Here is a 27,944-nt window from a genome sequence, read left to right as displayed (position 1 = left end):
GGGGAGGAGATTGTCTATATATACTGTATAAACCTGTTTGAGTTCCCAGTGGGAGGATAAATGTAACGTGTGTATAGGTAGACGTACATGAATATAGGTGCAGGAGGAAATTCAATTATCGGCAAAATATGCAGTCAGAACACCTTTGGGATAGTCAAGATTGCCAGCAGCTTGTCTATAATGTCAGCAAGTACTGTATATTATCATCACTGTTAGGCTGGCCGTATCAGAATGACAAATTGCACTGATCGTCTATTCTGTATTTATGATTGCGCGCTCCCGCGGGTCACATGCGACATCTTCTGGTTGACTATGCTACATGGCCATCCAGAAGATACCATGTTCAACCTGATGTAGTGTAAAGAAGGATGGAGCAGGATGTTGTTCCGTTGTTCAGTACATCGCTTAGTGTGTACCGGCAATCTAGCATGGTGCTGGGGAGAGGGAAATCGCCCCGACCATCGGCTCAATTGCCAGTCTCCCTAGTGTGTATCCAGCCTCACTTTTTACTTTTTAGCAAGTATCTTGAATAGGGGCACAGATCAGAGCAACTCATTGTAAGAATGCGTCTCTAACCTGCATAAAATCGTGACCTAAGTCCCCTAATCATGTCTGCCAGTAATACAACATGTTATAACATGAGATAATGAAGACACAACAAAACACCAGCTGCACTTACTTAAATTCTTTATCCAATGCTAATTTTAAACCAATGAAAAATGCAGAACTCTTCCTATTCTTTAAAGCCTACAGGAGAGAAGGAGGACATCAAGGTACATAGCTATTATTAGGACATTATATAGTACAGTACAGAAATCAGAATGTTACAATAAAACATTACTGTACAGTTACTAAGATTTAATATTAACATTATCTTATATATCGCCAGCATATTTTTGTTTGCTTTACATAGGAACAAGACAAGACTGGGTAGTAACAGACTTAGGGCTAGATGCATCATCGCTTGGAGAGTGATAAAATGGAGAAAGAAGAAGAGCCAGACAATCAGCTCCTAACTGCCATGTCACAGGCTGTGTTTGAAAAATGGCAGTTAGCAGCTGATTTGCTGGTACTTTTTCACTCTCCATTTTATTACTTTCCAAGCGATGATGCATCTAGCCCTTTGGGGGAATTCAATTGAGCAGTAAGTTTGACACCAAAAAAAATGGCTTTTTCGCCTGATGTTTTTTTACAGGCAATTTAATTAAAGCGCCTTTTTTCATAATATAAATAACCCACTATCATGCAAAAACGCAGGGATCCAAGTACGTATCCCGGATCCCTGTGTTTTCAAGATCGCGGCTGCGAAAAAAACAGTAGCTCGTATCAAGACTGCAGCAAGAGGCGTCTGCTTGTAATAGATGCATTCTGCTGCGTCATCATATAGTGCTATCACTACTGCTTCCAAGGAAGCAGCAGTGATAGCAACTGAATGACCCCTATTGTTCCAGCCAAAATGTAGAGGGTCTTGGTGGGAAGGGGCGTGGCCACACAATAGTACCATCGCTTCAAATTACACAACACAATAGCACAATCTTATTCACATTGCACCGCATATAGCAGTGCTGCTTATACATATCATATCCTTAGTAGTAGTGCTGCTTATACACATAATGCCCCAGTAGTAGTGCAGTTTTATACACGTAATGTCTTACCTAACAGAATGGTTGGCCGGATCTATAGCAGCTCATTCTCCTCTGTAGCAGCCTGGACCCGTGTAGCTCCACCTCCTCAGTCAATGTAGCCCCACCCCCTCAGTCCTGTGTAGCTCCGCCCCATATTCAAGATAAACACTGCCGCTGTCGTGTGGGGGAAGAAGGCTTGAAGCTGCCAGCACCGCTGCCTGTCATACAGTGTGACAGGAGCAGCAGCCGGCAGCAACAGCAGGCGCAGCAGCAGGGGGACAGGTGCAACAGCTGGCAGCACCAGGGGGGACAGGCGCAGTAGTCGGCAGCAGAAGGGAACCTCAGCAGGGATGAAGAGCAGGGAGAGCACCTTTCCAGCCTGGCACCTCCCTACTTTGCATCCTTTTGCTGAGCGGGTATCTCCGGACCTGGACATGCCTATATTATAACTGTTGACTTGACATTATGACATTCCACATGTTGGTGTTGATGTTGAACTCATGATTTTCATTGTTGATAATATGATTACATGCCCTTTAATAATACATTAGTATATAGCACTTACATATTTCCATAGAAATTTCCTTTCAGTCAGACTGCTGATGGTGGTAAGGTCCCCGAAATTCTTTTTACAAAATTCCCGCGCTTTATCCATGGTCAGCTCCTCCTTGCTGATATAGTACTGGGTATCATCCTGAATTATCCAACCATCACTTGAGAGTTTATATTCTGTTATGTCCAGAGTAAAAAAAAAAAGCTAAGTTGTAACATATACATGTGAAAAGGAGAGACACACAGTAGGTGGAAGTTTACTAAGGTACCGATTTCATTTGAGAATGCATTTTCGGCTGAAAATGCAATTCGGAAATTTGCTAAATGCAAACCACGGCAGTGTTGGGGGAATTCGTATTGAGATACACTGCTCTCCACCTCATATAACACGGGAATTTACTAAGAATTCATATTCTCAAACACTGCCGACAATAGACAAACACAGCCGGAAAAGCATGGAATTTGTGCAGAAATAGAACTTTCAAATAGACCAGCTTCTGGCTGGTGTGTTTGGAGAATCATGCACGGATCTCATCCTTTTCTGTGTAAAAGTGTGAAAACAGTTAAAAAATAGTAAAAAAAAAAATGTGTGGGGTTTCCCCTCCTAAGGATAACCAGCCCTGGGCTCTTTGAGTCGGTCCTATTTGTTAAAATACCGGGGGGGAATTGCAAAGGGTCCCCCAGTATTTTTACAACCAGCAACGGGCTCTTGGATCGGTCCTGGTTCCAAAAATACAGGGGAAAAAAAGAGGTAGGGGTCCCCCCTATTTTTTAAACCAGCACCAGGCTGCACTAGCCAAGGAGATAATGCCACAGCCGGGCGACACATTTATACTGGTCCCTGCAACTGTGGCATTACCTCCCCCCCCTCCCCAACTAGTCACCCCTGGCCATGAATCCCTGGGGGAGTGGGGACCCCCCCCCAAAAAAAAATGGTCCCCTCCACCAGGCAACCAAGGGCAAGGGATGAAGCTCGGGGCTGTCCCTGCCATCTATGGGCTGTGGATGGCAGGCTGATAGCCCATGTGTAAAAAAAAAACATTTAATATTGTCTTTTACCTGTGGATCTACCTGCGGTCTACGGTAGACCGCGTGGTTAATTGAGGTCATCCACAAGAGTGACCTCAATTAACCTCAAGGTCTACCGCAGACCACAGGTTCCCACCATAGGCAGTAATAGGGATTTCTCTCCACATTACTGCCTATGCGCTTTGCCTGATTGACAGTCCAGGAGCGCACAGCCAATCAGGAGAACGCTATGGTTTTGGGTTTTTTACATGTACCCTAATGGATTCTACGTTGACAAGGGGATCGACGGGCTTCGTGGGACACTAGATAGGTAAGTATGTGTGAGTGTGTAAGTGTGCATGTATGTGTAATTAAAGTTGCACTTTCACGGTGCATGTGTACTGTCTTTACTGTAATGTTTCTTTTACAGGTGGAACTGCAGATACCAGTGGGCCTTTTAATGCCTCGCATGATGGTACTTGTGGTTCTCCAAGTACCAGCATGCAGGGGAGGCTTGCTGAGACCTGTAGTTCCACATATAAAATCTTTTTTTTTACACATGGGCTAATAGCCTGCCATCTGAAGCCCACGAATGGCAGGGGACAGCCCCGGGCTTCATCCCTGGCACTTGGGTGCCTGGAGGGGGGACCACTTTATTGGGGGAGTCCCCACTCCCCCAGGGAATACTGGCCATCGGTGACTAGTTGGGGGGGTAATGCCATGGCCGCAGGAACCAGTATAAATGTGCCCCTCAGCACACAGCAGATACTGCTGATTAAAATGATATGCGGCATGCCTATATTCTGTGTGTGTCTGCTGCTATAACTGCATACAAATGGTATGTTACAGTGTTTTCTAGGAGAAGACTGTAACGTACTATTTCGTATGCAGATACAGGCGCAGTCATACCCATAATATAGACAAGCTGCATATCATTTTAATCAGCATACGCTGCTTGTGCGTCCTCAGGCCCACCATCTGGGGGGTGCTGTGGTCACAGCTGTCCCGGGCCTGGCCTCTCTAATAGAGAGGGGAGGGCCCAAGCCGCTCATTGCTCCACCTGCCTGCCACCACCCGTCCCGGTCCCAGTCCGCCAGCTCTGTTAAAATGATCCCTCTCAAGATGGCTACCGTGTCAGAGGAGACAGTTATAAGAGATACTAGAGGAGGCTCTAGTATCTTTAATAACTGTCTCCTCTAAGGCAGTAGCCTTTTTGGTAGCTACATTTTCAATTATTTGTTTTAAAGTTGTGAAACCGTGGAACAGTCTGCTGCGGCTGCGTTGGCAGGGAGGGGAATCCCCTGACAATGAAATGAACCCCTGACAATGAGCAGGTACTGCATTTAATGGTGACAAGGGCATTAAGGTGGGGGCATAATATGTTGTCAGGGCATTATTGTGTGAGGCATAGTATGTGATAGGGACATAACTGTAGGGGCATACAATTAATTTATATATATATATATATATATATATACATACATACATATATATATATATATATATATATATATATATAATTTTATTTTATTTTTTTATTGGGCGGGGCTGCCTATTTTGTCAGTCCCAGGCCCCATCATTTCTGATTGCAGCACTGTGCGTCCTATTCACGTTGTTTTGCAAATTAGATGCATTTTAATAGAAAAAATCGCACATAAAGACACACAGCACTACAGTCACTGCATGGCATGACTAAAAGAGCTGTTTATTGTGCAGGGAGACTCTATGTAAGTGGACACATCTGTGTCAGGTTATAAAAAAAGACTATAGTAAAATCTGCTTACCAGGCGTTGTCGGTTTTGTAGGTTCTGCCTTTGCTTTGGCACCTGAGAATAAAATAATAAAGTTAGCCCAATTACACGAGAACATGTGATTTCATGTCTTCAGTCAAGACATGAAGGACAAGACAATGTATTTCAGCATCAGAAACCATTTCCTTCCACAATATAATGTTTGGTCTGATTTTTTATGAGAAAATAAAATGAAATGTAACTACAGTATGAAACGTGTATACCTATCAGCGAAATAATCATTTTATTATGATTACGCAATGATGCACCTGCATTTTCATTGATCAGAATAATCCATCAATCAGAACACTGATTCAAATTCACTTGGCGGCAGTTATGTCTGAAGAGTGTGCAAGAGAAATATTTTCATCATGCCTGGTGGTCAGTTTATGTTGGGGGACGTTGGACTTTAGGGGGTTATTCAGCTTCAGTAGCAGCTCTGCTAAAATCGCACAACTGCAAAATCGCATGCTGGGAGTCTTCCAGCACAGGGCAAGGCCACCCAGCATGTGAAGTGCCGTCCTGCTATGCTATCGCATTTTAAATGCGAACACATTGAGAAGACATCAGGAATACCGGTTGCCCCCCTTCCCCAACCACCCACTTGAAGTCACCTGGCCACCTCGAAAACAGCCATGACTCTCCTGCATTTCCCACACTTCTCCCCCCCAACTCCACATCGCCCCCCCAAACGCCCGCAGGCGGTCAATCACTATGCGATTGCATCAGACCTGGGGGGTTTTCTTCTTTTTTTAACTATTTGAAAACTGATAGAAGCATGCACGGATCTTACTGATATGTGCATGCTTCTGTCAAACTCACCAATCAAAATTAGGAATTTAATACCTACCGATAATTCCTTTTCTCCAATCCGTAGTGGATACTGGGGTCTTGTACTTTAGTACCATGGGTATAGATCGGGTCCACTGGAGCCTTGGCACTTTAAAACTTTTAGTGTGTGCATGTGTGTGCTGGCTCCTCCCCTCTATGCCCCTCCTACCAGACTCAGTCTAGGAAAACTGTGCCCGAGGAGACGGACATAATCTGAGAGAAGAATAATACAACAGCGGTGAGGCAACAAGCCAACACACAACCAGAAACAAAAGGAGGGCGCTAACCAGAACAGAGGATAGCAACCTAACCAAACCCAGATAGCACAGCTATCCCAACAACATAATGGGATAGCAACGCCGGTCCAACCCAATACATACACAGGTAAGCAGGAACAAAGCGCCCAGTATCCACTATGGACTAGGAGAAAAAGAATTACCGGTAGGTATTAAATTCCTATTTTCTCTTACGTCCTAGTGGATATTGGGGTCTTGTACATTAGTGCCATGGGGAAGTGCCATAGCTCCCAAATGGGTGGGAGAGTGCTGAGACCCCTGCAAAACCGCCTGACCAAACTGAAGGTCCTCTTTGGCTAAGGTATCGAACCTATAGAATTTGACAAACGTGTTCGAACCAGACCAAGTTGCAGCTCAGCACAATTGTAGGGCCGAAACACCCCGGGCATCCGCCCAGGAAGAGCCCACAGTCCTCGTCGAGTGGGCTTGAACAGATGTCGGCAAAGGTAGAGCCGCCGAAGTATAGGCCTGCTGAATGGTCAACCGAAGCCAACGACCAATAGATTGCTTAGAAGCTGGCCGATTATAATAAGGGAAAAAGGGGGAAGGGAGTAACCGTTGCACAGGAAATAATATCTCCATTATTAGGTAGAATAGTTTATGAAGACCCCTATTATTATTGATGTATCATATTTACATTCAAAGGTTGGGGGTGCTACCACAGATCATATCATTGAATGAAAAGGAAAAAAAGGAAAAGGATCTGTTTCCGGTGCACTGAAGATTTAAAATGTAACTTTTAATTGTTTAGTCAAATAGTTAGTGTCTATTAATTATCACAATTGTTGAGGATAAACTTAATGCGAAATATTAAAAAACATATATGGGAAGTGTAAAAGTTTGACAAAACTGAGTAATAAAGAAGAAAAATAATAATAAAAAATACACTAAATGTGTATTGGGGTCACCCACCAGAGTGACCCCAGTTAACTTCGAGGTTAACCGCAAACCGCAAAGTTCCCATCATTGGCCCTCATTCCGAGTTGATTGCTCGCTGCTGTTTTTCGCAGCATAGCGATCAGGCTAAAAACCGGCTGTTCTGCGCACGCGCCAAGTAATTTCACACAAAACTAAGCAATTTTACACAGGGGCGTGCAACGCTTTTCAGTCGCTCTGCTGATTGGTGTGTGATTGACAGGAAGTGGGTGTTTCTGGGTGGAAACTGACCGTTTTCCGGGAGTGTGCTAAAAAACGCAGGCGTGTCTGGCTACAACGCAGGAGTGGCTGGGGAAACGGGGGAGTGGCTGGCCGAACGCAGGGCGTGTTTGTGACGTCAATCTAGGAGTAGGTCTGGAGCTACTCAGAAACTGCAGGAAAAGATTTTCGAGCAGTTCTTCTAATCTTTCGTTCGCTATTCTGCTAAGCTAAGATACACTCCCAGAGGGCGGCGGCCTAGCGTGTGCACTGCTGCTAAAAGTAGCTAGCGAGCGATCAACTCGGAATGAGGGCATTGAGTATAATGGAGGAGCGCTCTCCTCTATTCTAGCCAGTGCGCTCCTGCTGATTGGCTGTGTGCTCCAAGCCTGTCAATCAGGACATGGCGTTCCCTGATTGGCTGACGGGACCTTCAGTGACAGAAGTCACGGGGGGGTCCCGGCATTCGGGGAAAGGGGTTCCATGTGTAAAACATGGTGCCCCTTTAAGTGCGTGGATCGGGATTTCGGTTAGTTTTTTTTATTCAAATCCATGGATTTTGTCATATAAGAAGAGGACAGATCTACACAGGATTGGTTGTAAGTATAATTTTTATTTGACAGGTACCCCGTGGATTCTACTGGACAAAGGGACCGAGGGGCTCCGTGGGACAATAGTTAAGTATGTGAGTGTGTAAGTGTGTATGTATGTAAAATAAAGCTATACTGTCACGGTGTGTGTGTTTTGGTTTTTGGGGGGTATTTTTTTTGTAGAACTACAGGTACCAGCGGGCCCGTTATTTCCCCACATGCTGGTACTTGTGGTTCTCCAAGTACCAGCTTGCGGGGAGAGGCTTGCTGGGACTTGTAGTTCTTCAATAAAAAACCAATATTCTTATTTTTACACAAAGGCTATCAGCCCGGCACCCACAGCCCAGGGGTGCTGGGGAAAGCCTCAGGCTTCATCCCTGGCCCTTGGGTGGATGGAGGGGGGGGGGCCTTGATTTAAGGGGTGCCCACTCCTCCAGGGTACCCTGACCAGGGATGACTAGATGGGGGGGTAATGCCACGACCGGCGGGACCAGTATAAAAGTGTCCCCCGGCTGTGGCATTATCTCTCTGGCTAGTGGAGCCCGGTGCTGGTTTTAAAAATATGGGGGATCCCTACATCTTTTGTCCCCCGTATTTTTGGAACCAGGACTGGACACAGAGCCTGGTGCTGGTTGTATAAATATGGGGGGACCCTACGCAATTTTCCCCCTGTATTTTTACAACCAGGACCGGCTTAAAGAGCGCGAGGCTGGTTATGCTTAGGAGGGGGGACCCCCACGCAATTTTTTTAAAGATTTTTAACCTAAACAGACCCTTTCCCACAGATAACCATGCACGGATCTCAGTGATCCGTGCATGACTATCCAAACACGCCACGAAAAAGCAGGTGTATTTTTTTGTTGCTTTTTTTTTACGATTAGCAAAAAAATACAACCGCAATTGAACATTCAGGGACAAACACCAAAATATGAATGAATAGTAAATTCCCGTGTTGTATGAACAAACAGATGCGTTTGACCGATGGTCTATTCATTCGTATTTCTGCCCTCTGCCGTGAAAACCAGTACGTATAGCCCCAACACTGCCGATATTTGTGCTTAGTAAATTCCCGAGATGACACTTAGAAAGAAAAAAAAAACTCGGACAAAATCGGGACTTTAGTAAATAAACCCCAGTGTTTCAATTATAACTGAAATATAATAATATTGTTACCTGTTGAGCTCATCCAAGGTACTTGGCAGTTTGCCTAGAATGGTGACTGTTCCTATAAATATAGGTTTGCCTGGTAGTCCCGTAATTGCAAATCGTGTACTGATGGATTACAGTTCTATACTCTGTCATCCTCGGGGACTTTAACATCCCTATTGACATCACTAATGCTGCTTCCACTAATCTTCTCGCCCTTCCCACCTCCTTTGGACTTTCTTAATGGACCTCCACCCCTACTCACAATCTCGGCCACTCCCTCGACCTTGTCTTCACCCCCCGATGTGATCTCTCTGATTTCTCAAACTCTTCCCTCCCTCTCTCTGACCACCATCTGCTTTCTTTCTCCCTCTCATCCTCCTTCCTCCTCTCCACGCCCAGACCCACCACCACCAGACGCAATCTCGGGTCTCTCGACCCCACTTTCATGTCCTCCATCGAGACTTTCCTATCTCCTCTTTCCACTATAACTTGTCCCAACCAGGCAGCCTCCTTCTATAACTCTTCCCTAACTGCTGCTCTCGACTCTGTGGCCCCCCTCTCCTCTGTCCCCCTGCGCCGCTCCAAACCCCAACCCTGGCACACCAAACTAACACGTTTCTTACAAAAATGCTCACGCTCCTGGAGGAAATCTCACTCTCTGCCGGACTTCCTCCATTTCAAGTTTATTCTCTCCTCCTACAGCTCTGCTCTTTCCCTCGCCAAGCAATCCTTTTTCCAAGCACTCATCTCTTCTCAGTCCTCCTGTCCACGCCGTCTCTTTGAAACTTTCAACACTCTCCTTCGCCCCCCTCCTCCTCCCCTCCCATCCTCCCTCACTGCCACTGACTTTACCTCCTTCTTCATCTCCAAAATTGAGGACATCCAACACGACATCTCCCGCCGTCACCCCTCTGCTACCCCCCTGCCCCCTTTATCCCTCCCCTCCATCAATCCCACCCTGTCCTCCTTCCGTCCCACTTCAGAAAAGGAAGTCCACTCCCTCATCTTATCCTCCCCCCCCCCCTCCACCTGCCCCCTGGACCCCCTTCCCTCCCGTCTTCTCCGCTCCCTCTCCCCCACTGCCTGCTCCCACCTTGCTCACCTCTTTAACCTGTCCCTCTCTACCGGCATCTTCCCCTCGCCATTCAAACATGCTCTGGTCTCACCTATTCTCAAAAAACCCAACCTCGACCCCTCATCACCCACTAACTACCGCCCCATCTCTCTTCTCCCTTTCGCCTCCAAATTACTTGAACGACTAGTCTACAGCCGTCTCACAAGCTACCTCTCTGACAACTCCATCCTCGATCCACTACAATCTGGCTTTCGCCCACTCCACTCAACTGAGACTGCCCTGGTGAAAGTCACCAATGACCTGCTTTCGGCCAAATCCAGGGGCCACTTCTCTCTGCTCATCCTTCTGGACCTCTCTGCTGCCTTTGACACCGTAGATCATCCTCTCCTCCTCCGCACACTCCAAAACGCTGGCCTCTCTAGCACTGTCCTTGACTGGTTTTCTTCTTACCTGACTAACCGCTCCTTCTCTGTGTCTGCCTCCAGCACCACCTCACACCCTTCCATCCTTCCTGTTGGTGTCCCTCAGGGTTCTGTCCTTGGACCCCTTCTGTTCTCCCTGTACACCTCTTCCCTGGGTGCGCTCATTAACTCATTTGGCCTTCAATACCACCTCTATGCCGATGACACACAACTCTACCTCTCATCTCCTGATCTGTCCTCCTCTGTCCTCTGTCAGGTTTCCAGCTGCCTCTCCGCAATCTCCTCCTGGATGTCTGAACGCTCTCTAAAGCTCAACATGGACAAAACTGAACTCATCATCTTCCCCCCATCCAGAGCAACACCCCCGACCAATATCTCCATCATTGTTGACAACACCACCACCACCATCTGCTCCATTCCCCAACTCCGCTGCTTGGGCGTCACTCTTGACTCCTCCCTCTCCTTTGCACCCCACATCCAAGCTCTGGCACAATCCTGTCGTTTCCACCTACGCAACATTGCTCGTATCAGGCCATATCTCTCCCAGAGTGCAACTAAACTCATCATCCACTCACTGGTCATCTCACGACTTGACTACTGCAATGTTCTCCTCACTGGCCTCGCTTGCTCCCATCTTGCTCCCCTCCAATCTGTCCTGAACTCCGCAGCTAGGCTTATCTTCCTCTCCCGCCGCTCCACATCTGCCACTCCCCTTCGACAAAATCTACACTGGCTCCCATTCCCCTACAGAATCCTCTTCAAACTCCTCACCCTCACATACAAGGCCATCTCTAATTCCACTGCTCCCTACATCTCCAACCTCCTTTCCCTTCATACTCCCTCCCACCCCCTACGGTCGACTAATGACCGTCGCCTCTCCACCGCCCTGGTCACTGCTTCCCATGCACGAGTTCAGGATTTTGCCCGTGCGGCACCCCTTCAGTGGAACACACTCCCCCGCTCCATTAGACTCTCCTCGACCTTGCAAAGCTTCAAACGGGCACTAAAAACCCACCTATTCATCAAAGCATACCCTCCCGATGCATAACCCAGTGCTGAAGCCGCGCCTCCACCCCCCTGCCTCATGCCATGAACACCTCAGCTTTGCTTGCATACTGCCATCTGGCTACCTCCCACTTGCCTGCACCTCTTGTCATCTGTCTGTCGCCCCTCCCCACTAGATTGTTAGCTCTTCAGAGCAGGGCCCTCTTTCCTCTTGTTATCTAAGCCCTCGTCTCGACACATTTCACTCGCAGCTCTCCCCTACTCAATGACCATCTTTATCCTGCTAGTAAAGGCTCATCTCCATCTATGGCCACCAGCCTCTAGTAGTACGATGATCAATACTTACATCTTAGTATTATGTCTTGAGAACGTGTGGTGCTCTGTTACCTGTACTCTATTTCTGTTATTTATTTACTGTAATGCTATGTTTTGTCTCCCTGTACTGTCCTTTGTACGGCGCTGCGAAACACATGTGGTGCCTTATAAATAAAATGTAATAATAATAATAATAATAATTTATGATAAGCAATGTCTGTCTCGTTGATTCCAGTGTAATGTATCAGAAAGACGTGAGCTCTTATAAACGTCTATATGCTCTTACACTTATGGAACTGGGTGTTAACAGTTATTATATTAGAAGTATTTGTTCTCATGGGCAGAAGGTATAATTTGTGAACTTCAAATTACTTAACACTCTTGATATAAGATGAATACACAAAATTATTTACCTCTCACATAAAATGTCAGGTATAATTATATTTCGGAATATGTTTCCTGCAATTTCTTGTTATTAAGGAGAGTATACTCTGAACACAACAAAATTCCTCTCACTTATAATGTCAGGTCTGTGTGGAATTTAGCCTCTCACTTATAGTGTCAGGTACATTTACATTAAAGAGTATAATCTCCAGGTTCTTCCACAAATTGTTAATATTAGGGAGTATACACTCAAGATACACCAGAATTCCTCTCACTTATGGGATCCGGTTTGAAGATCGACACTGTCTAGGTCGACAATATTTAGGTCGACCACTATAAGTTGACAGTCACTAGGTCGACAGGGTTGGAAGGTCGACAGGGTTGGAAGGTCGACATGTGCTAGGTCGACAGGTCAAAAGGTCGACATGAGTTTTTCACATTTTCATTTTTTTTTTTACTTTTTCATACTTAACGATCCACCTGGACTACGATTGGAACGGCAATCTGTGCTGAGCGAAGCAAGGCACCTTGCCCGAAGCGCGAGCCATGCGAGGGGACACTGTGCACTAATTCAGCTTCCCGATCACTGTAAGCAGAAAACGACACACAAAAAACACACCTCATGTTGAACTTTTAATCCTGTCGACCTAGCACATGTCAACCTAGAAACCCTGTCGACCTTCCAGCCCTGTCGACCTAGTGACTGTCGACCTAAACATTGTCGACCTAGACACTGACGATTTGATGATCCACACCCTCACTTATAGTGTCAGGTCTGTGTATAATCATCCTATCACTTATAGTGTCAGGTACATTTAATATGAAAGAGTATAATCTCCCAACTCCCCTGTTGTGGTCAGAGTACAAATCAGTAATTATTTTCTGAAAATTCCTCTACTTAAAGATCTCTCACCTATTAGTGTCAGGCCTTATTGTAATATCTCTCGTAGAAGTTCGTAATGTATATCTTCTCTTCCCATTTAAAGTATCCAAGAATAGTTCAAATTTTATCAAAATTTTTTTAAATTATAGATTTTAGTTTAATTCACACACCACATCCAGAGGCAGAACTGTGGGAGGCAACAGAGTCATCTGCCGCCGGGCTCCTGCTTTGAAGGGGGGCACCTCTCCTCCTATTCTGTGACACCATTGAATTAAGTTAATCGATAGCTGTCTTTTCTGTGGCCGACTTCCTCACTGGTCCCTGCACCTTACAAATCACACCCTCTTTATTATACACATTTTACAAGTGTCACACCCAATATTAGAAACCACAACCTATTACTACTAGTGATGAGCGGGTTCGGTTCCTCAGAAACTGAACCCCCCCGAACTTCACCCATTTTACACGGGTCCGAGGCATACTCGGATTCTCCCGTTTGTCGTATCCGCTGTCGGATTCGGATTCTATATAAGCAGCCGCGCGTCACCGCCATTTTCACTTGTGCATTGGAAATGTTAGGGATAGGACGTGGCTGGCGTCCTCTCCGTTTATTAATGTTGCTGCAAATATTTGTGCTTATTGCTTAATTGTGGGGACTGGGGAGCAGCTGTATTATATAGGAGGCGTACAGTGCAGAGTTTTGCTGATCAGTGACCACCAGTTTTATCCGTTCTCTGCCTGAAAAACGCTCCATATCTGTGCTCAGTGTGCTGCATATATCTGTGCTCACACTGCTTTATTGTGGGGACTGGGTACCAGCAGTATTATATAGGAGGAGTACAGTGCAGAGTTTTGCTGACCAGTGACCACCAGTATTATACGTTGTCTGCCTGAAAAACGCTCCATATCTGTGCTCAGTGTGCTGCATATATCTGTGCTCACACTGCTTTATTGTGGGGACTGGGGACCAGCAGTATTATAGAGGAGGAGTACAGTGCAGAGTTTTGCTGACAGTGACCACCAGTATATATAGCAGTACGGTACGGAAGGCCACTGCTCTACCTACCTCTGTGTCGTCAAGTATACTATCCATCTAGATTCTATACCTGTGGTGCATTTTAGTTTTGCAGTTTGCTGACAGTGACCACCAGTATATATAGCAGTACGGTACGGAAGGCCACTGCTCTACCTACCTCTGTGTCGTCAAGTATACTATCCATCTAGATTCTATACCTGTGGTGCATTTTAGTTTTGCAGTTTGCTGACAGTGACCACCAGTATATACAGCAGTACGGTACGGAAGGCCACTGCTCTACCTACCTCTGTGTCGTCAAGTATACTATCCATCTAGATTCTATACCTGTGGTGCATTTTAGTTTTGCAGTTTGCTGACAGTGACCACCAGTATATATAGCAGTACGGTACGGAAGGCCACTGCTCTACCTACCTCTGTGTCGTCAAGTATACTATCCATCTAGATTCTATACCTGTGGTGCATTTTAGTTTTGCAGTTTGCTGACAGTGACCACCAGTATATATAGCATTACGGTACGGAAGGCCACTGCTCTACCTACCTCTGTGTCGTCAAGTATACTATCCATCCAGATTCTATACCTGTGGTGCATTTTAGTTTTGCAGTTTGCTGACAGTGACCACCAGTATATATAGCAGTACGGTACGGAAGGCCACTGCTCTACCTACCTCTGTGTCATCAAGTATACTATCCATCCATACCTGTGGTGCATTTCAGTTGTGCGCAGTATATATAGTAGAAGGCCATTGCTATTGATACTGGCATATAATTCCACACATTAAAAAATGGAGAACAAAAATGTGGAGGTTAAAATAGGGAAAGATCAAGATCCACTTCCACCTCGTGCTGAAGCTGCTGCCACTAGTCATGGCCGAGACGATGAAATGCCATCAACGTCGTCTGCCAACGTCGATGCCCAATGTCATAGTAGAGAGCATGTAAAATCCAAAAAACAAAAGTTCAGTAAAATGACCCAAAAATCAAAATTGAAAGCGTCTGATGAGAAGCGTAAACTTGCCAATATGCCATTTACGACACGGAGTGGCAAGGAACGGCTGAGGCCCTGGCCTATGTTCATGGCTAGTGGTTCAGATTCACATGAGGATGGAAGCACTCATCCTCTCGCTAGAAAAATTAAAAGACTTAAGCTGGCAAAAGCACAGCAAAGAACTGTGCGTTCTTCGAAATCACAAATCCCCAAGGAGAGTCCAATTGTGTCGGTTGCGATGCCTGACCTTCCGAACACTGGACGGGAAGAGCTTGCGCCTTCCACCATTTGCACGCCCCCTGCAAGTGCTGGAAGGAGCACCCGCAGTCCAGTTCCTGATAGTCAAATTGAAGATGTCAGTGTTGAAGTACACCAGGATGAGGATATGGGTGTTGCTGGTGCTGGGGAGGAAATTGACAAGAAGGATTCTGATGGTGAGGTGGTTTGTTTAAGTCAGGAACCCGGGGAGACACCTGTTGTCCTGGGACGAATATGGCCATTGACATGGCTGGTCAAAATACAAAAAAAATCACCTCTTCGGTGTGGAATTATTTCAACACAAATGCGGACAACAGTTGTCAAGCCGTGTGTTGCCTTTGTCAAGCTGTAATAAGTAGCGGTAAGGACGTTAACCACCTAGGAACATCCTCCCTTATACGTCACCCGGACCGCATTCATCAGAAGTCAGTGACAAGTTCAAAAACTTTGGATGACAGCGGAAGCAGTCCACTGACCACTAAATCCCTTCCTCTTGTAACCAAGCTCCTGCAAACCACACCACCAACTCCCTCAGTGTCAATTTCCACCTTACACAGGAAAGCCAATAGTCCTGCAGGCCATGTCACTGGCAAGTTTGACGAGTCCTCTCCTGCCTGGGATTCCTCCGATGCATCCTTGAGTGTAACGCCTACTGCTGCTGGCGCTGCTGTTGTTGCTGCTGGGAGTCGATCGTCATCCCAGAGGGGAAGTCGGAAGACCACTTGTACTACTTCCAGTAAGCAATTGACTGTCCAACAGTCCTTTGCAAGGAAGATGAAATATCACAGCAGTCATCCTGCTGCAAAGCGGATAACTCAGGTCTTGTCAGCCTAGGTGGTGAGAAACGTGTGTCCGGTATCCACCGTTAATTCACAGGCAACTAGAGACTTGATTGAGGTACTGTGTCCCCAAATACCATCTAGGTTCCATTTCTCTAGGCAGGCGATACCGAAAATGTACACAGACATCAGAAAAAGAGTCACTAGTGTCCTAAAAAATGCAGTTGTACCCATTGTCCACTTAACCACGGACATGTGGACAAGTGGAGCAGGGCAGACTCAGGACTATATGACTGTGACAGCCCACTGGGTAGATGTATTGCCTCCCGCAGCAAGAACAGCAGCGGCGGCACCAGTAGCAGCATCTCACAAACGCCAACTCGTTCCTAGGCAGGCTACGCTTTGTTTCACCGCTTTCCATAAGAGGCACACAGCTGACAACCTCTTACGGAAACTGAGGAACATCATCGCAGAATGGCTTACCCCAATTGGACTCTCCTGGGGATTTGCGACATCGGACAATGCCACGAATATTGTGCGTGCATTACATCTGGGCAAATTCCAGCACGTCCCATGTTTTGTACGTACATTGAATTTGGTGGTGCAGAATTATTTAAAAAACGACAGGGGCGTGCAAGAGATGCTGTCAGTGGCCCGAAGAATTGCGGGCCACTTTCGGCATTCAGCCACCGCGTGCCGAAGACTGGAGCACCAGCACACAGTCCTGAACCTGCCATGCCATCATCTGAAGCAAGAGGTGGTAACGAGGTGGAATTCAACCCTCTATATGCTTCAGAGGATGGAGGAGCAGCAAAAGGCCATTCAAGCCTATATATCTGCCCACGATATAGGCAAAGGAGGGGGAATGCACCTGACTCAAGCGCTGTGGAGAATGATTTCAATGTTGTGCAAGGTTCTGCAATCCTTTGAACTTGCCACACGTGAAGTCAGTTCAGACACTGCCAGCCTGAGTCAGGTCATTCCCCTCATCAGGCTTTTGCAGAAGAAGCTGGAGACATTGAAGGAGGAGCTAAAACAGAGCGATTCCGCTAGGCATGTGGGACTTGTGGATGGAGCCCTTAATTCGCTTAACCAGGATTCACGGGTGGTCAATCTGTTGAAATCAGAGCACTACATTTTGGCCACCGTGCTTGATCCTAGATTTAAAACCTACGTTGTATCTCTCTTTCCAGCAGACACAAGTCTGCAGAGGTTCAAAGACCTGCTGGTGAGAAAATTGTCAAGTCAAGCGGAACGTGACCAGTCAACAGCTCCTCCTTCGCATTCTCCCGCAACTGGGGGTGCGAGGAAAAGGCTAAGAATTCCGAGCCCACCCGCTGGCGGTGATGCAGAGCAGTCTGGAGCGAGTGCTGACATCTGGTCCGGACTGAAGGACCTGCCAACGATTACTGACATGTCGTCTACTGTCACTGCATATGATTCTGTCACCATTGAAAGAATGGTGGAGGATTATATGAGTGACCGCATCCAAGTAGGCACGTCAGACAGTCCGTACGTATACTGGCAGGAAAAAGAGGCAATTTGGAGGCCCTTGCACAAACTGGCTTTATTCTACCTAAGTTGCCCTCCCTCCAGTGTGTACTCCGAAAGAGTGTTTAGTGCAGCTGCTCACCTTGTCAGCAATCGGCGTACGAGGTTACTTCCAGAAAATGTGGAGAAGATGATTTTCATCAAAATGAATTATAATCAATTCCTCCGTGGAGACATTCACCAGCAGCAATTGCCTCCAGAAAGTACACAGGGATCTGAAATGGTGGATTCCAGTGGGGACGAATTAATAATCTGTGAGGAGGGGGATGTACACAGTGAAAGGGGTGAGGAATCGGAGGATGATGATGAGGTGGACATCTTGCCTCTGTAGAGCCAAGTTTGTGCAAGGAGAGATTGATTGCTTCTTTTTTGGTGGGGGCCCAAACCAACCAGTCATTTCAGTCACAGTCGTGACAACATAAAGGTGGGTGGGAGGGCCCAAGGACAATTCCATCTTGCACCTCTTTTTTCTTTCATTTTTCTTTGCATCATGTGCTGTTTGGGGCCAATTTTTTTAAGTGCCATCCTGTCTGACACTGCAGTGCCACTCCTAGATGGGCCAGGTGTTTATGTCGGCCACTTGTGTCGCTTAGCTTAGTCACACAGTGACCTTGGTACGCCTCTTTTTTTCTTTGCATCATGTGCTGTTTGGGGACAATTTTTTTGAAGTGCCATCCTGTCTGACACTGCAGTGCCACTCCTAGATGGGCCAGGTGTTTGTGTCGGCCACTTGGGTCGCTTAGCTTAGTCATCCAGCGACCTTGGTGCAAATTTTAGGACTAAAAATAATATTGTGAGGTGTGAGGTGTTCAGAATAGACTGAAAATGAGTGGAAATTATGGTTATTGAGGTTAATAATACTATGGGATCAAAATGACCCCCAAATTCTATGATTTAAGCTGTTTTTGAGTTTTTTTGTAAAAAAAACACCCGAATCCAAAACACACCCGAATCCGACAAAAAATTTTCAGGGAGGTTTTGCCAAAACGCGTCCGAATCCAAAACACGGCCTCAGAACCAAATCCAAAACACAAAACCCGAAAAATGTCCGGTGCACAGCACTACCTATTACACTGGAAGCAGTCACCTTACTGATGAAGCGGTTTGCTCATGTATAGGAAATATGAGAATTTTAACTATATGAAGATACTTCTTTGACAATTACACGTAACTTCATATAGTTAGAATTCTCATGCATCCTATACAGGAGCAAATAGCTCCATCAGTAAAGTGTCTGCTGTTAGTGTAACAGGCCATGAGTTCTAATGCTGGGTATGACTACTAAGAAATGTGTAATTTAAAATAAAAGACAATTAAATGTATAAATACAGTATATACATTTTTTTTCAGAACACTCCACACACACACACACACACACACACACACACACACACACACACACACACACACACACACACACACACACACACACACACACACACACACACACACACACACACACAGTTATCTTGATATAGGAAATAGGGGGGCACCAATATTTATCTTGCCTCCGGGCAACTGGGACGAACTTACGCCACTGACCGCATCTATTAGTTAAGAGCAGAGCAATAGTTAACGTGTTTAATAATTAGTGTCACATGTGTGTTGATAGCTGGATATACCAGCTTATCATTAGATTAGGTTACTAATTAACCTCTAATGTAAGTAGTAATTATATAAAACTTCTACACTGCCATCATAGATTGTATTATAAAGAAGTGTTATGGCTTCATACAAGGAGACGCTACTTATGACAAATGTTAGATATATACAGTATCAGTATTTATCATTACTGTTCATTGGTACCGAAAATACTGATCTCACCAGTAATAGTCACTCTCCACTTATAATATTATTTATATTATTTATAGTATATGGTTTACAAAGCAACAGTTTATGGGACTCAAATAGAGTTTCTGGATATTAATACTCTGTGGGGTATATTTACTAAAATTCGTATTTTTCAGAATGAGCTTAAAGTTCAAACACGAATGACATCGAATGTGTAAAAGTGCAACTTTTTGAATGGATTACGACTCATTTACTAAGCTGTCGTATTTGAAATTTTCGTGTTTTCTGATGTCGATGTCATTCTGTCATTCGTGATTTTCAAAGGTAGAATGCGGCCGATTTTGTAGATTTGCGGCCGTGTTATGCGTTTTTTTTACCGACTGCGTAATTTTTCGGTTACGGCAGTGTTTATCCTTTCCCGGCCGAGTTTTTTTCTAAGTTTCGTTTTTCTCACTCGTCCGTGATTGGTTTGTTTCGTGATGGAGGAGTGTCTGTGCTCATTAGTGATGAGCGCCTGAAATTTTTCGGGTTTTGTGTTTTGGTTTTGGGTTCGGTTCCGCGGCCGTGTTTTGGGTTCGACCGCGTTTTGGCAAAACCTCACCGAATTTTTTGTCGGATTCGGGTGTGTTTTGGATTCGGGTGTTTTTTTCAAAAAACCCTAAAAAACAGCTTAAATCATAGAATTTGGGGGTCATTTTGATCCCATATTATTATTAACCTCAAAAACCATAATTTCCACTCATTTTCAGTCTATTCTGAATACCTCACACCTCACAATATTATTTTTAGTCCTAAAATTTGCACCGAGGTCGCTGGATGACTAAGCTAAGCGACCCTAGTGGCCGACACAAACACCTGGCCCATCTAGGAGTGGCACTGCAGTGTCACGCAGGATGTCCCTTCCAAAAAACCCTCCCCAAACAGCACATGACGCAAAGAAAAAAAGAGGCGCAATGAGGTAGCTGTGTGAGTAAGATTAGCGACCCTAGTTGCCGACACAAACACCGGGCCCATTTAGGAGTGGCACTGCAGTGTCACGCAGGATGTCCCTTCCAAAAAACCCTCCCCAAACAGCACATGACGCAAAGAAAAAAAGAGGCGCAATGAGGTAGCTGTGTGAGTAAGATTAGCGACCCTAGTGGCCGACACAAACACCGGGCCCATCTAGGAGTGGCACTGCAGTGTCATGCAGGATGGCCCTTCCAAAAAACCCTCCCCAAACAGCACATGACGCAAAGAAAAAAAGAGGCGCAATGAGGTAGCTGTGTGAGTAAGATTAGCGACCCTAGTGGCCGACACAAACACCGGGCCCATCTAGGAGTGGCACTGCAGTGTCACGTAGGATGTCCCTTCCAAAAAACCCTCCGCAAACAGCACATGACGCAAAGAAAAAAGAGGCGCAATGAGGTAGCTGTGTGAGTAAGATTAGCGACCGTAGTGGCCGACACAAACACCAGGCCCATTTAGGAGTGGCACTGCAGTGTCACGCAGGATGTCCCTTCCAAAAAACCCTCCCCAAACAGCACATGACGCAAAGAAAAAAAGAGGCGCAATGAGGTAGCTGTGTGAGTAAGATTAGCGACCCTAGTGGCCGACACAAACACCGGGCCCATCTAGGAGTGGCACTGCAGTGTCACGCAGGATGGCCCTTCCAAAAAACACTCCCCAAACAGCACATGACGCAAAGAAAAAAAGAGGCGCAATGAGGTAGCTGACTGTGTGAGTAAGATAAGCGACCCTAGTGGCCGACACAAACACCGGGCCCATTTAGGAGTGGCACTGCAGTGTCACGCAGGATGTCCCTTCCAAAAAACCCTCCCCAAACAGCACATGACGCAAAGAAAAAAAGAGGCGCAATGAGGTAGCTGTGTGAGTAAGATTAGCGACCCTAGTGGCCGACACAAACACCGGGCCCATCTAGGAGTGGCACTGCAGTGTCACGCAGGATGGCCCTTCCAAAAAACCCTCCCCAAACAGCACATGACGCAAAGAAAAAAAGAGGCGCAATGAGGTAGCTGACTGTGTGAGTAAGATAAGCGACCCTAGTGGCCGACACAAACACCGGGCCCATTTAGGAGTGGCACTGCAGTGTCACGCAGGATGTCCCTTCCAAAAAACCCTCCCCAAACAGCACATGACGCAAAGAAAAATAAAAGAAAAAAGAGGTGCAAGATGGAATTGTCCTTGGGCCCTCCCACCCACCCTTATGTTGTATAAACAAAACAGGACATGCACACTTTAACCAACCCATCATTTCAGTGACAGGGTCTGCCACACGACTGTGACTGATATGACGGGTTGGTTTGGACCCCCCCCAAAAAAGAAGCAATTAATCTCTCCTTGCACAAACTGGCTCTACAGAGGCAAGATGTCCACCTCATCATCATCCTCCGATATATCACCGTGTACATCCCCCTCCTCACAGATTATCAATTCGTCCCCACTGGAATCCACCATCTCAGCTCCCTGTGTACTTTGTGGAGGCAATTGCTGCTGGTCAATGTCTCCGCGGAGGAATTGATTATAATTCATTTTAATGAACATCATCTTCTCCACATTTTCTGGATGTAACCTCGTACGCCGATTGCTGACAAGGTGAGCGGCGGCACTAAACACTCTTTCGGAGTACACACTTGTGGGAGGGCAACTTAGGTAGAATAAAGCCAGTTTGTGCAAGGGCCTCCAAATTGCCTCTTTTTCCTGCCAGTATAAGTATGGACTGTGTGACGTGCCTACTTGGATGCGGTCACTCATATAATCCTCCACCATTCTTTCAATGGTGAGAGAATCATATGCAGTGACAGTAGACGACATGTCCGTAATCGTTGTCAGGTCCTTCAGTCCGGACCAGATGTCAGCATCAGCAGTCGCTCCAGACTGCCCTGCATCACCGCCAGCGGGTGGGCTCGGAATTCTGAGCCTTTTCCTCGCACCCCCAGTTGCGGGAGAATGTGAAGGAGGAGATGTTGACAGGTCGCGTTCCGCTTGACTTGACAATTTTCTCACCAGCAGGTCTTTCAACCCCAGCAGACTTGTGTCTGCCGGAAAGAGAGATCCAAGGTAGGCTTTAAATCTAGGATCGAGCATGGTGGCCAAAATGTAGTGCTCTGATTTCAACAGATTGACCACCCGTGAATCCTTGTTAAGCGAATTAAGGGCTCCATCCACAAGTCCCACATGCCTAGCGGAATCGCTCCGTGTTAGCTCCTCCTTCAATGTCTCCAGCTTCTTCTGCAAAAGCCTGATGAGGGGAATGACCTGACTCAGGCTGGCAGTGTCTGAACTGACTTCACGTGTGGCAAGTTCAAAGGGCAGCAGAACCTTGCACAACGTTGAAATCATTCTCCACTGCGCTTGAGACAGGTGCATTCCACCTCCTATATCGTGCTCAATTGTATAGGCTTGAATGGCCTTTTGCTGCTCCTCCAACCTCTGAAGCATATAGAGGGTTGAATTCCACCTCGTTACCACTTCTTGCTTCAGATGATGGCAGGGCAGGTTCAGTAGTTTTTGGTGGTGCTCCAGTCTTCTGTACGTGGTGCCTGTACGCCGAAAGTGTCCCGCAATTCTTCTGGCCACCGACAGCATCTCTTGCACGCCCCTGTCGTTTTTTAAATAATTCTGCACCACCAAATTCAAGGTATGTGCAAAACATGGGACGTGCTGGAATTTGCCCATATTTAATGCACACACAATATTGCTGGCGTTGTCCGATGCCACAAATCCACAGGAGAGTCCAATTGGGGTAAGCCATTCCGCGATGATCTTCCTCAGTTGCCGTAAGAGGTTTTCAGCTGTGTGCGTATTCTGGAAAGCGGTGATACAAAGCGTAGCCTGCCTAGGAAAGAGTTGGCGTTTGCGAGATGCTGCTACTGGTGCCGCCGCTGCTGTTCTTGCGGCGGGAGTCCATACATCTACCCAGTGGGCTGTCACAGTCATATAGTCCTGACCCTGCCCTGCTCCACTTGTCCACATGTCCGTGGTTAAGTGGACATTGGGTACAGCTGCATTTTTTAGGACACTGGTGACTCTTTTTCTGAGGTCTGTGTACATTTTCGGTATCGCCTGCCTAGAGAAATGGAACCTAGATGGTATTTGGTACCGGGGACACAGTACCTCCAACAAGTCTCTAGTTGGCTCTGCAGTAATGATGGATACCGGAACCACGTTTCTCACCACCCAGGATGCCAAGGCCTCAGTTATCCGCTTTGCAGTAGGATGACTGCTGTGATATTTCATCTTCCTCGCAAAGGACTGTTGGACAGTCAATTGCTTGGTGGAAGTAGTAAAAGTGGTCTTACGACTTCCCCTCTGGGATGACCATCGACTCCCAGCAGCAACAACAGCAGCGCCAGCAGCAGTAGGCGTTACACGCAAGGATGCATCGGAGGAATCCCAGGCAGGAGAGGAATCGTCAGAATTGCCAGTGACATGGCCTGCAGGACTATTGGCATTCCTGGGGAAGGAGGAAATTGACACTGAGGGAGTTGGTGGGGTGGTTTGCGTGAGCTTGGTTACAAGAGGAAGGGATTTACTGGTCAGTGGACTGCTTCCGCTGTCACCCAAAGTTTTTGAACTTGTCACTGACTTATTATGAATGCGCTGCAGGTGACGTATAAGGGAGGATGTTCCGAGGTGGTTAACGTCCTTACCCCTACTTATTACAGCTTGACAAAGGGAACACACGGCTTGACACCTGTTGTCCGCATTTCTGTTGAAATACCTCCACACCGAAGAGCTGATTTTTTTGGTATTTTCACCAGGCATGTCAACGGCCATATTCCTCCCACGGACAACAGGTGTCTCCCCGGGTGCCTGACTTAAACAAACCACCTCACCATCAGAATCCTCCTGGTCAATTTCCTCCCCAGCGCCAGCAACACCCATATCCTCCTCATCCTGGTGTACTTCAACACTGACATCTTCAATCTGACTATCAGGAACTGGACTGCGGGTGCTCCTTCCAGCACTTGCAGGGGGCGTGCAAATGGTGGAAGGCGCATGCTCTTCACGTCCAGTGTTGGGAAGGTCAGGCATCGCAACCGACACAATTGGACTCTCCTTGTGGATTTGGGATTTCGAAGAACGCACAGTTCTTTGCGGTGCTACTGCTTTTGCCAGCTTGAGTCTTTTCATTTTTCTAGCGAGAGGCTGAGTGCCTCCATCCTCATGTGAAGCTGAACCACTAGCCATGAACATAGGCCAGGGCCTCAGCCGTTCCTTGCCACTCCGTGTGGTAAATGGCATATTGGCAAGTTTACGCTTCTCCTCCGACAATTTTATTTTAGGTTTTGGAGTCCTTTTTTTACTGATATTTGGTGTTTTGGATTTGACATGCTCTGTACTATGACATTGGGCATCGGCCTTGGCAGACGACGTTGCTGGCATTTCATCGTCTCGGCCATGACTAGTGGCAGCAGCTTCAGCACGAGGTGGAAGTGGATCTTGATCTTTCCCTAATTTTGGAACCTCAACATTTTTGTTCTCCATATTTTAATAGGCACAACTAAAAGGCACCTCAGGTAAACAATGGAGATGGATGGATACTAGTATACAATTATGGACGGACTGCCGAGTGCCGACACAGAGGTAGCTACAGCCGTGAACTACCGTACTGTACTGTGTCTGCTGCTAATATAGACTGGTTGATAAAGAGATGTAGTAGTATGTATGTATAAAGAAGAAAGAAAAAAAAACCTCGGGTAGGTGGTATACAATTATGGACGGACTGCCGAGTGCCGACACAGAGGTAGCTACAGCCGTGAACTACCGTACTGTACTGTGTCTGCTGCTAATATAGACTGGTTGATAAAGAGATGTAGTAGTATGTATGTATAAGTATAAAGAAGAAAGAAAAAAAACCCACGGGTAGGTGGTATACAATTATGGACGGACTGCCGAGTGCCGACACAGAGGTAGCTACAGCCGTGAACTACCGTACTGTGTCTGCTGCTAATATAGACTGGTTGATAAAGAGATGTAGTAGTATGTATGTATAAAGAAGAAAGAAAAAAAAACCTCGGGTAGGTGGTATACAATTATGGACGGACTGCCGAGTGCCGACACAGAGGTAGCTACAGCCGTGAACTACCGTACTGTACTGTGTCTGCTGCTAATATAGACTGGTTGATAAAGAGATGTAGTAGTATGTATGTATAAAGAAGAAAGAAAAAAAAACCACGGGTAGGTGGTATACAATTATGGACGGACTGCCGAGTGCCGACACAGAGGTAGCTACAGCCGTGGACTACCGTACTGTACTGTGTCTGCTGCTAATATAGACTGGTTGATAAAGAGATGTAGTAGTATGTATGTATAAAGAAGAAAGAAAAAAAAACCACGGGTAGGTGGTATACAATTATGGACGGACTGCCGAGTGCCGACACAGAGGTAGCTACAGCCGTGAACTACCGTACTGTGTCTGCTGCTAATATAGACTGGTTGATAAAGAGATGTAGTAGTATGTATGTATAAAGAAGAAAGAAAAAAAAACCTCGGGTAGGTGGTATACAATTATGGACGGACTGCCGAGTGCCGACACAGAGGTAGCTACAGCCGTGAACTACCGTACTGTACTGTGTCTGCTGCTAATATAGACTGGTTGATAAAGAGATGTAGTAGTATGTATGTATAAAGAAGAAAGAAAAAAAAACCACGGGTAGGTGGTATACAATTATGGACGGACTGCCGAGTGCCGACACAGAGGTAGCTACAGCCGTGGACTACCGTACTGTACTGTGTCTGCTGCTAATATAGACTGGTTGATAAAGAGATGTAGTAGTATGTATGTATAAAGAAGAAAGAAAAAAAAACCACGGGTAGGTGGTATACAATTATGGATGGACTGCCGAGTGCCGACACAGAGGTAGCTACAGCCGTGAACTACCGTACTGTGTCTGCTGCTAGTATAGACTGGATGATAAATAATGATATAAAATATATATATATATCACTACTGCAGCCGGACAGGTATATATTATATAATGACGGACCTGCTGGACACTGTCTGTCAGCAGAATGAGTTTTTTATAGAATAAAAAAAAAAACACCACACAAGTGAAGTCACACGACGAGTGTTTAACTTTTTCAGGCAATCACAATATAGTATACTACTAACTATACTGGTGGTCAGTGTGGTCAGGTCACTGGTCAGTCACACTGGCAGTGGCACTCCTGCAGCAAAAGTGTGCACTGTTTAATTTTAATATAATATGTACTCCTGGCTCCTGCTATAACCTATAACTGGCACTGCAGTGCTCCCCAGTCTCCCCCACAATTATAAGCTGTGTGAGCTGAGCACAGTCAGATATATATACATAGATGATGCAGCACACTGGGCTGAGCAGTGCACACAGATATGGTATGTGACTGAGTCACTGTGTGTATCGTTTTTTTCAGGCAGAGAACGGATATATTAAATAAAACTGCACTGTCTGGTGGTCACTGTGGTCAGTCACTAGTAAACTCTGCACTCTCTACACTTCTACAGTACTCCTAAGCTCCAGTAAATCAGGTCAATCTCTCTCTCTCTCTCTCTCTTCTAATCTAAATGGAGAGGACGCCAGCCACGTCCTCTCCCTATCAATCTCAATGCACGTGTGAAAATGGCGGCGACGCGCGGCTCCTTATATAGAATCCGAGTCTCGCGAGAATCCGACAGCGTCATGATGACGTTCGGGCGCGCTCGGGTTAACCGAGCAAGGCGGGAGGATCCGAGTCTGCTCGGACCCGTGAAAAAAACCATGAAGTTCGGGCGGGTTCGGATTCAGAGAAACCGAACCCGCTCATCTCTAGTGCTCATTACTATAAATCCGCCCCAAACCGGCCGCACCTCGTGGGTTTAGTTAGTGGAGAGGTGAGAGGCAGGTGTGTTAGGAGTTGGTGAGTTGTTTGGAGTTTTTGGCGGTTTGGAGGAGGTTCTTTGCGATTGTTGAGTGCTGTACTGTGTGTGTAAGTAGTCTTGTCATACTTGTTGTGTAGTTATTTAAAAGTCTGTCCAGTTTTTTGTCTTTGTTTTTTTTTTACGTCTATTGTCATTGTTTGTGAGTGAGTGAGTGTATGTGTGTGTGTTTGGTGTGTGGTGTGTAGTGTGTAGTGGTAGTGGAGGAGTGTGTTTACTGTTTTTTTTTCTCAGTGTTATTTGTTGTTTGTCCTGATTATGTCCCAGTCAGAGGTGAGTGTGGTGGAGGAGGTGAGTGAGAGGGAGGAGGTGAGTGAGGTGGAGGAGGTGAGTGAGGTGGAGGAGGTGAGTGAGGTCGAGGAAGTGAGTGAGAGGGAGGAGGTTAGTGAGGCAGAGGAGGAGGGTGAGGTTGCTGCTGCGGCCTCCAGTGAGAGTGAGAGTGATGCTGATGGCGCTCCGCAGCCACGCACCACTACGAAGACACGCAGAAATGTAAAATGTAGTCACGCAGAAAATGTGGCATTGGTGAATGAGTTAATGCGTCATCATCGGCACCTGTTTGGCCCTCAGGCCTCCAAGATGACA

General features: G+C 46.3%; 1 protein-coding gene and 1 long non-coding RNA gene across 2 annotated transcripts in view; one reads left to right on the top strand and one right to left on the bottom strand.

The window, feature by feature from the left end:
- Positions 1 to 27,944, bottom strand: part of LOC134927292 (macrophage mannose receptor 1-like) — a 340,668-nt gene that overhangs the window by 84,930 nt on the left and 227,794 nt on the right. The window contains exons 16-18 of the mRNA XM_063921538.1: positions 4,970 to 5,011; positions 2,191 to 2,354; positions 680 to 747 (exon numbers count right to left, since the gene is read on the bottom strand). Of these exons, the coding sequence (XP_063777608.1) occupies positions 680 to 747; positions 2,191 to 2,354; positions 4,970 to 5,011 (274 nt within the window). The remainder of the gene's footprint in view (positions 1 to 679; positions 748 to 2,190; positions 2,355 to 4,969; positions 5,012 to 27,944) is intronic.
- Positions 1 to 27,944, top strand: part of LOC134927293 (uncharacterized) — a 120,767-nt gene that overhangs the window by 91,374 nt on the left and 1,449 nt on the right. The window lies entirely within an intron of this gene.

Source organism: Pseudophryne corroboree, chromosome 5 (assembly GCF_028390025.1).
Source record: "Pseudophryne corroboree isolate aPseCor3 chromosome 5, aPseCor3.hap2, whole genome shotgun sequence".
Lineage (NCBI taxonomy): Eukaryota > Metazoa > Chordata > Amphibia > Anura > Myobatrachidae > Pseudophryne > Pseudophryne corroboree.
This window is presented reverse-complemented; position numbering and strand designations above follow the sequence as displayed.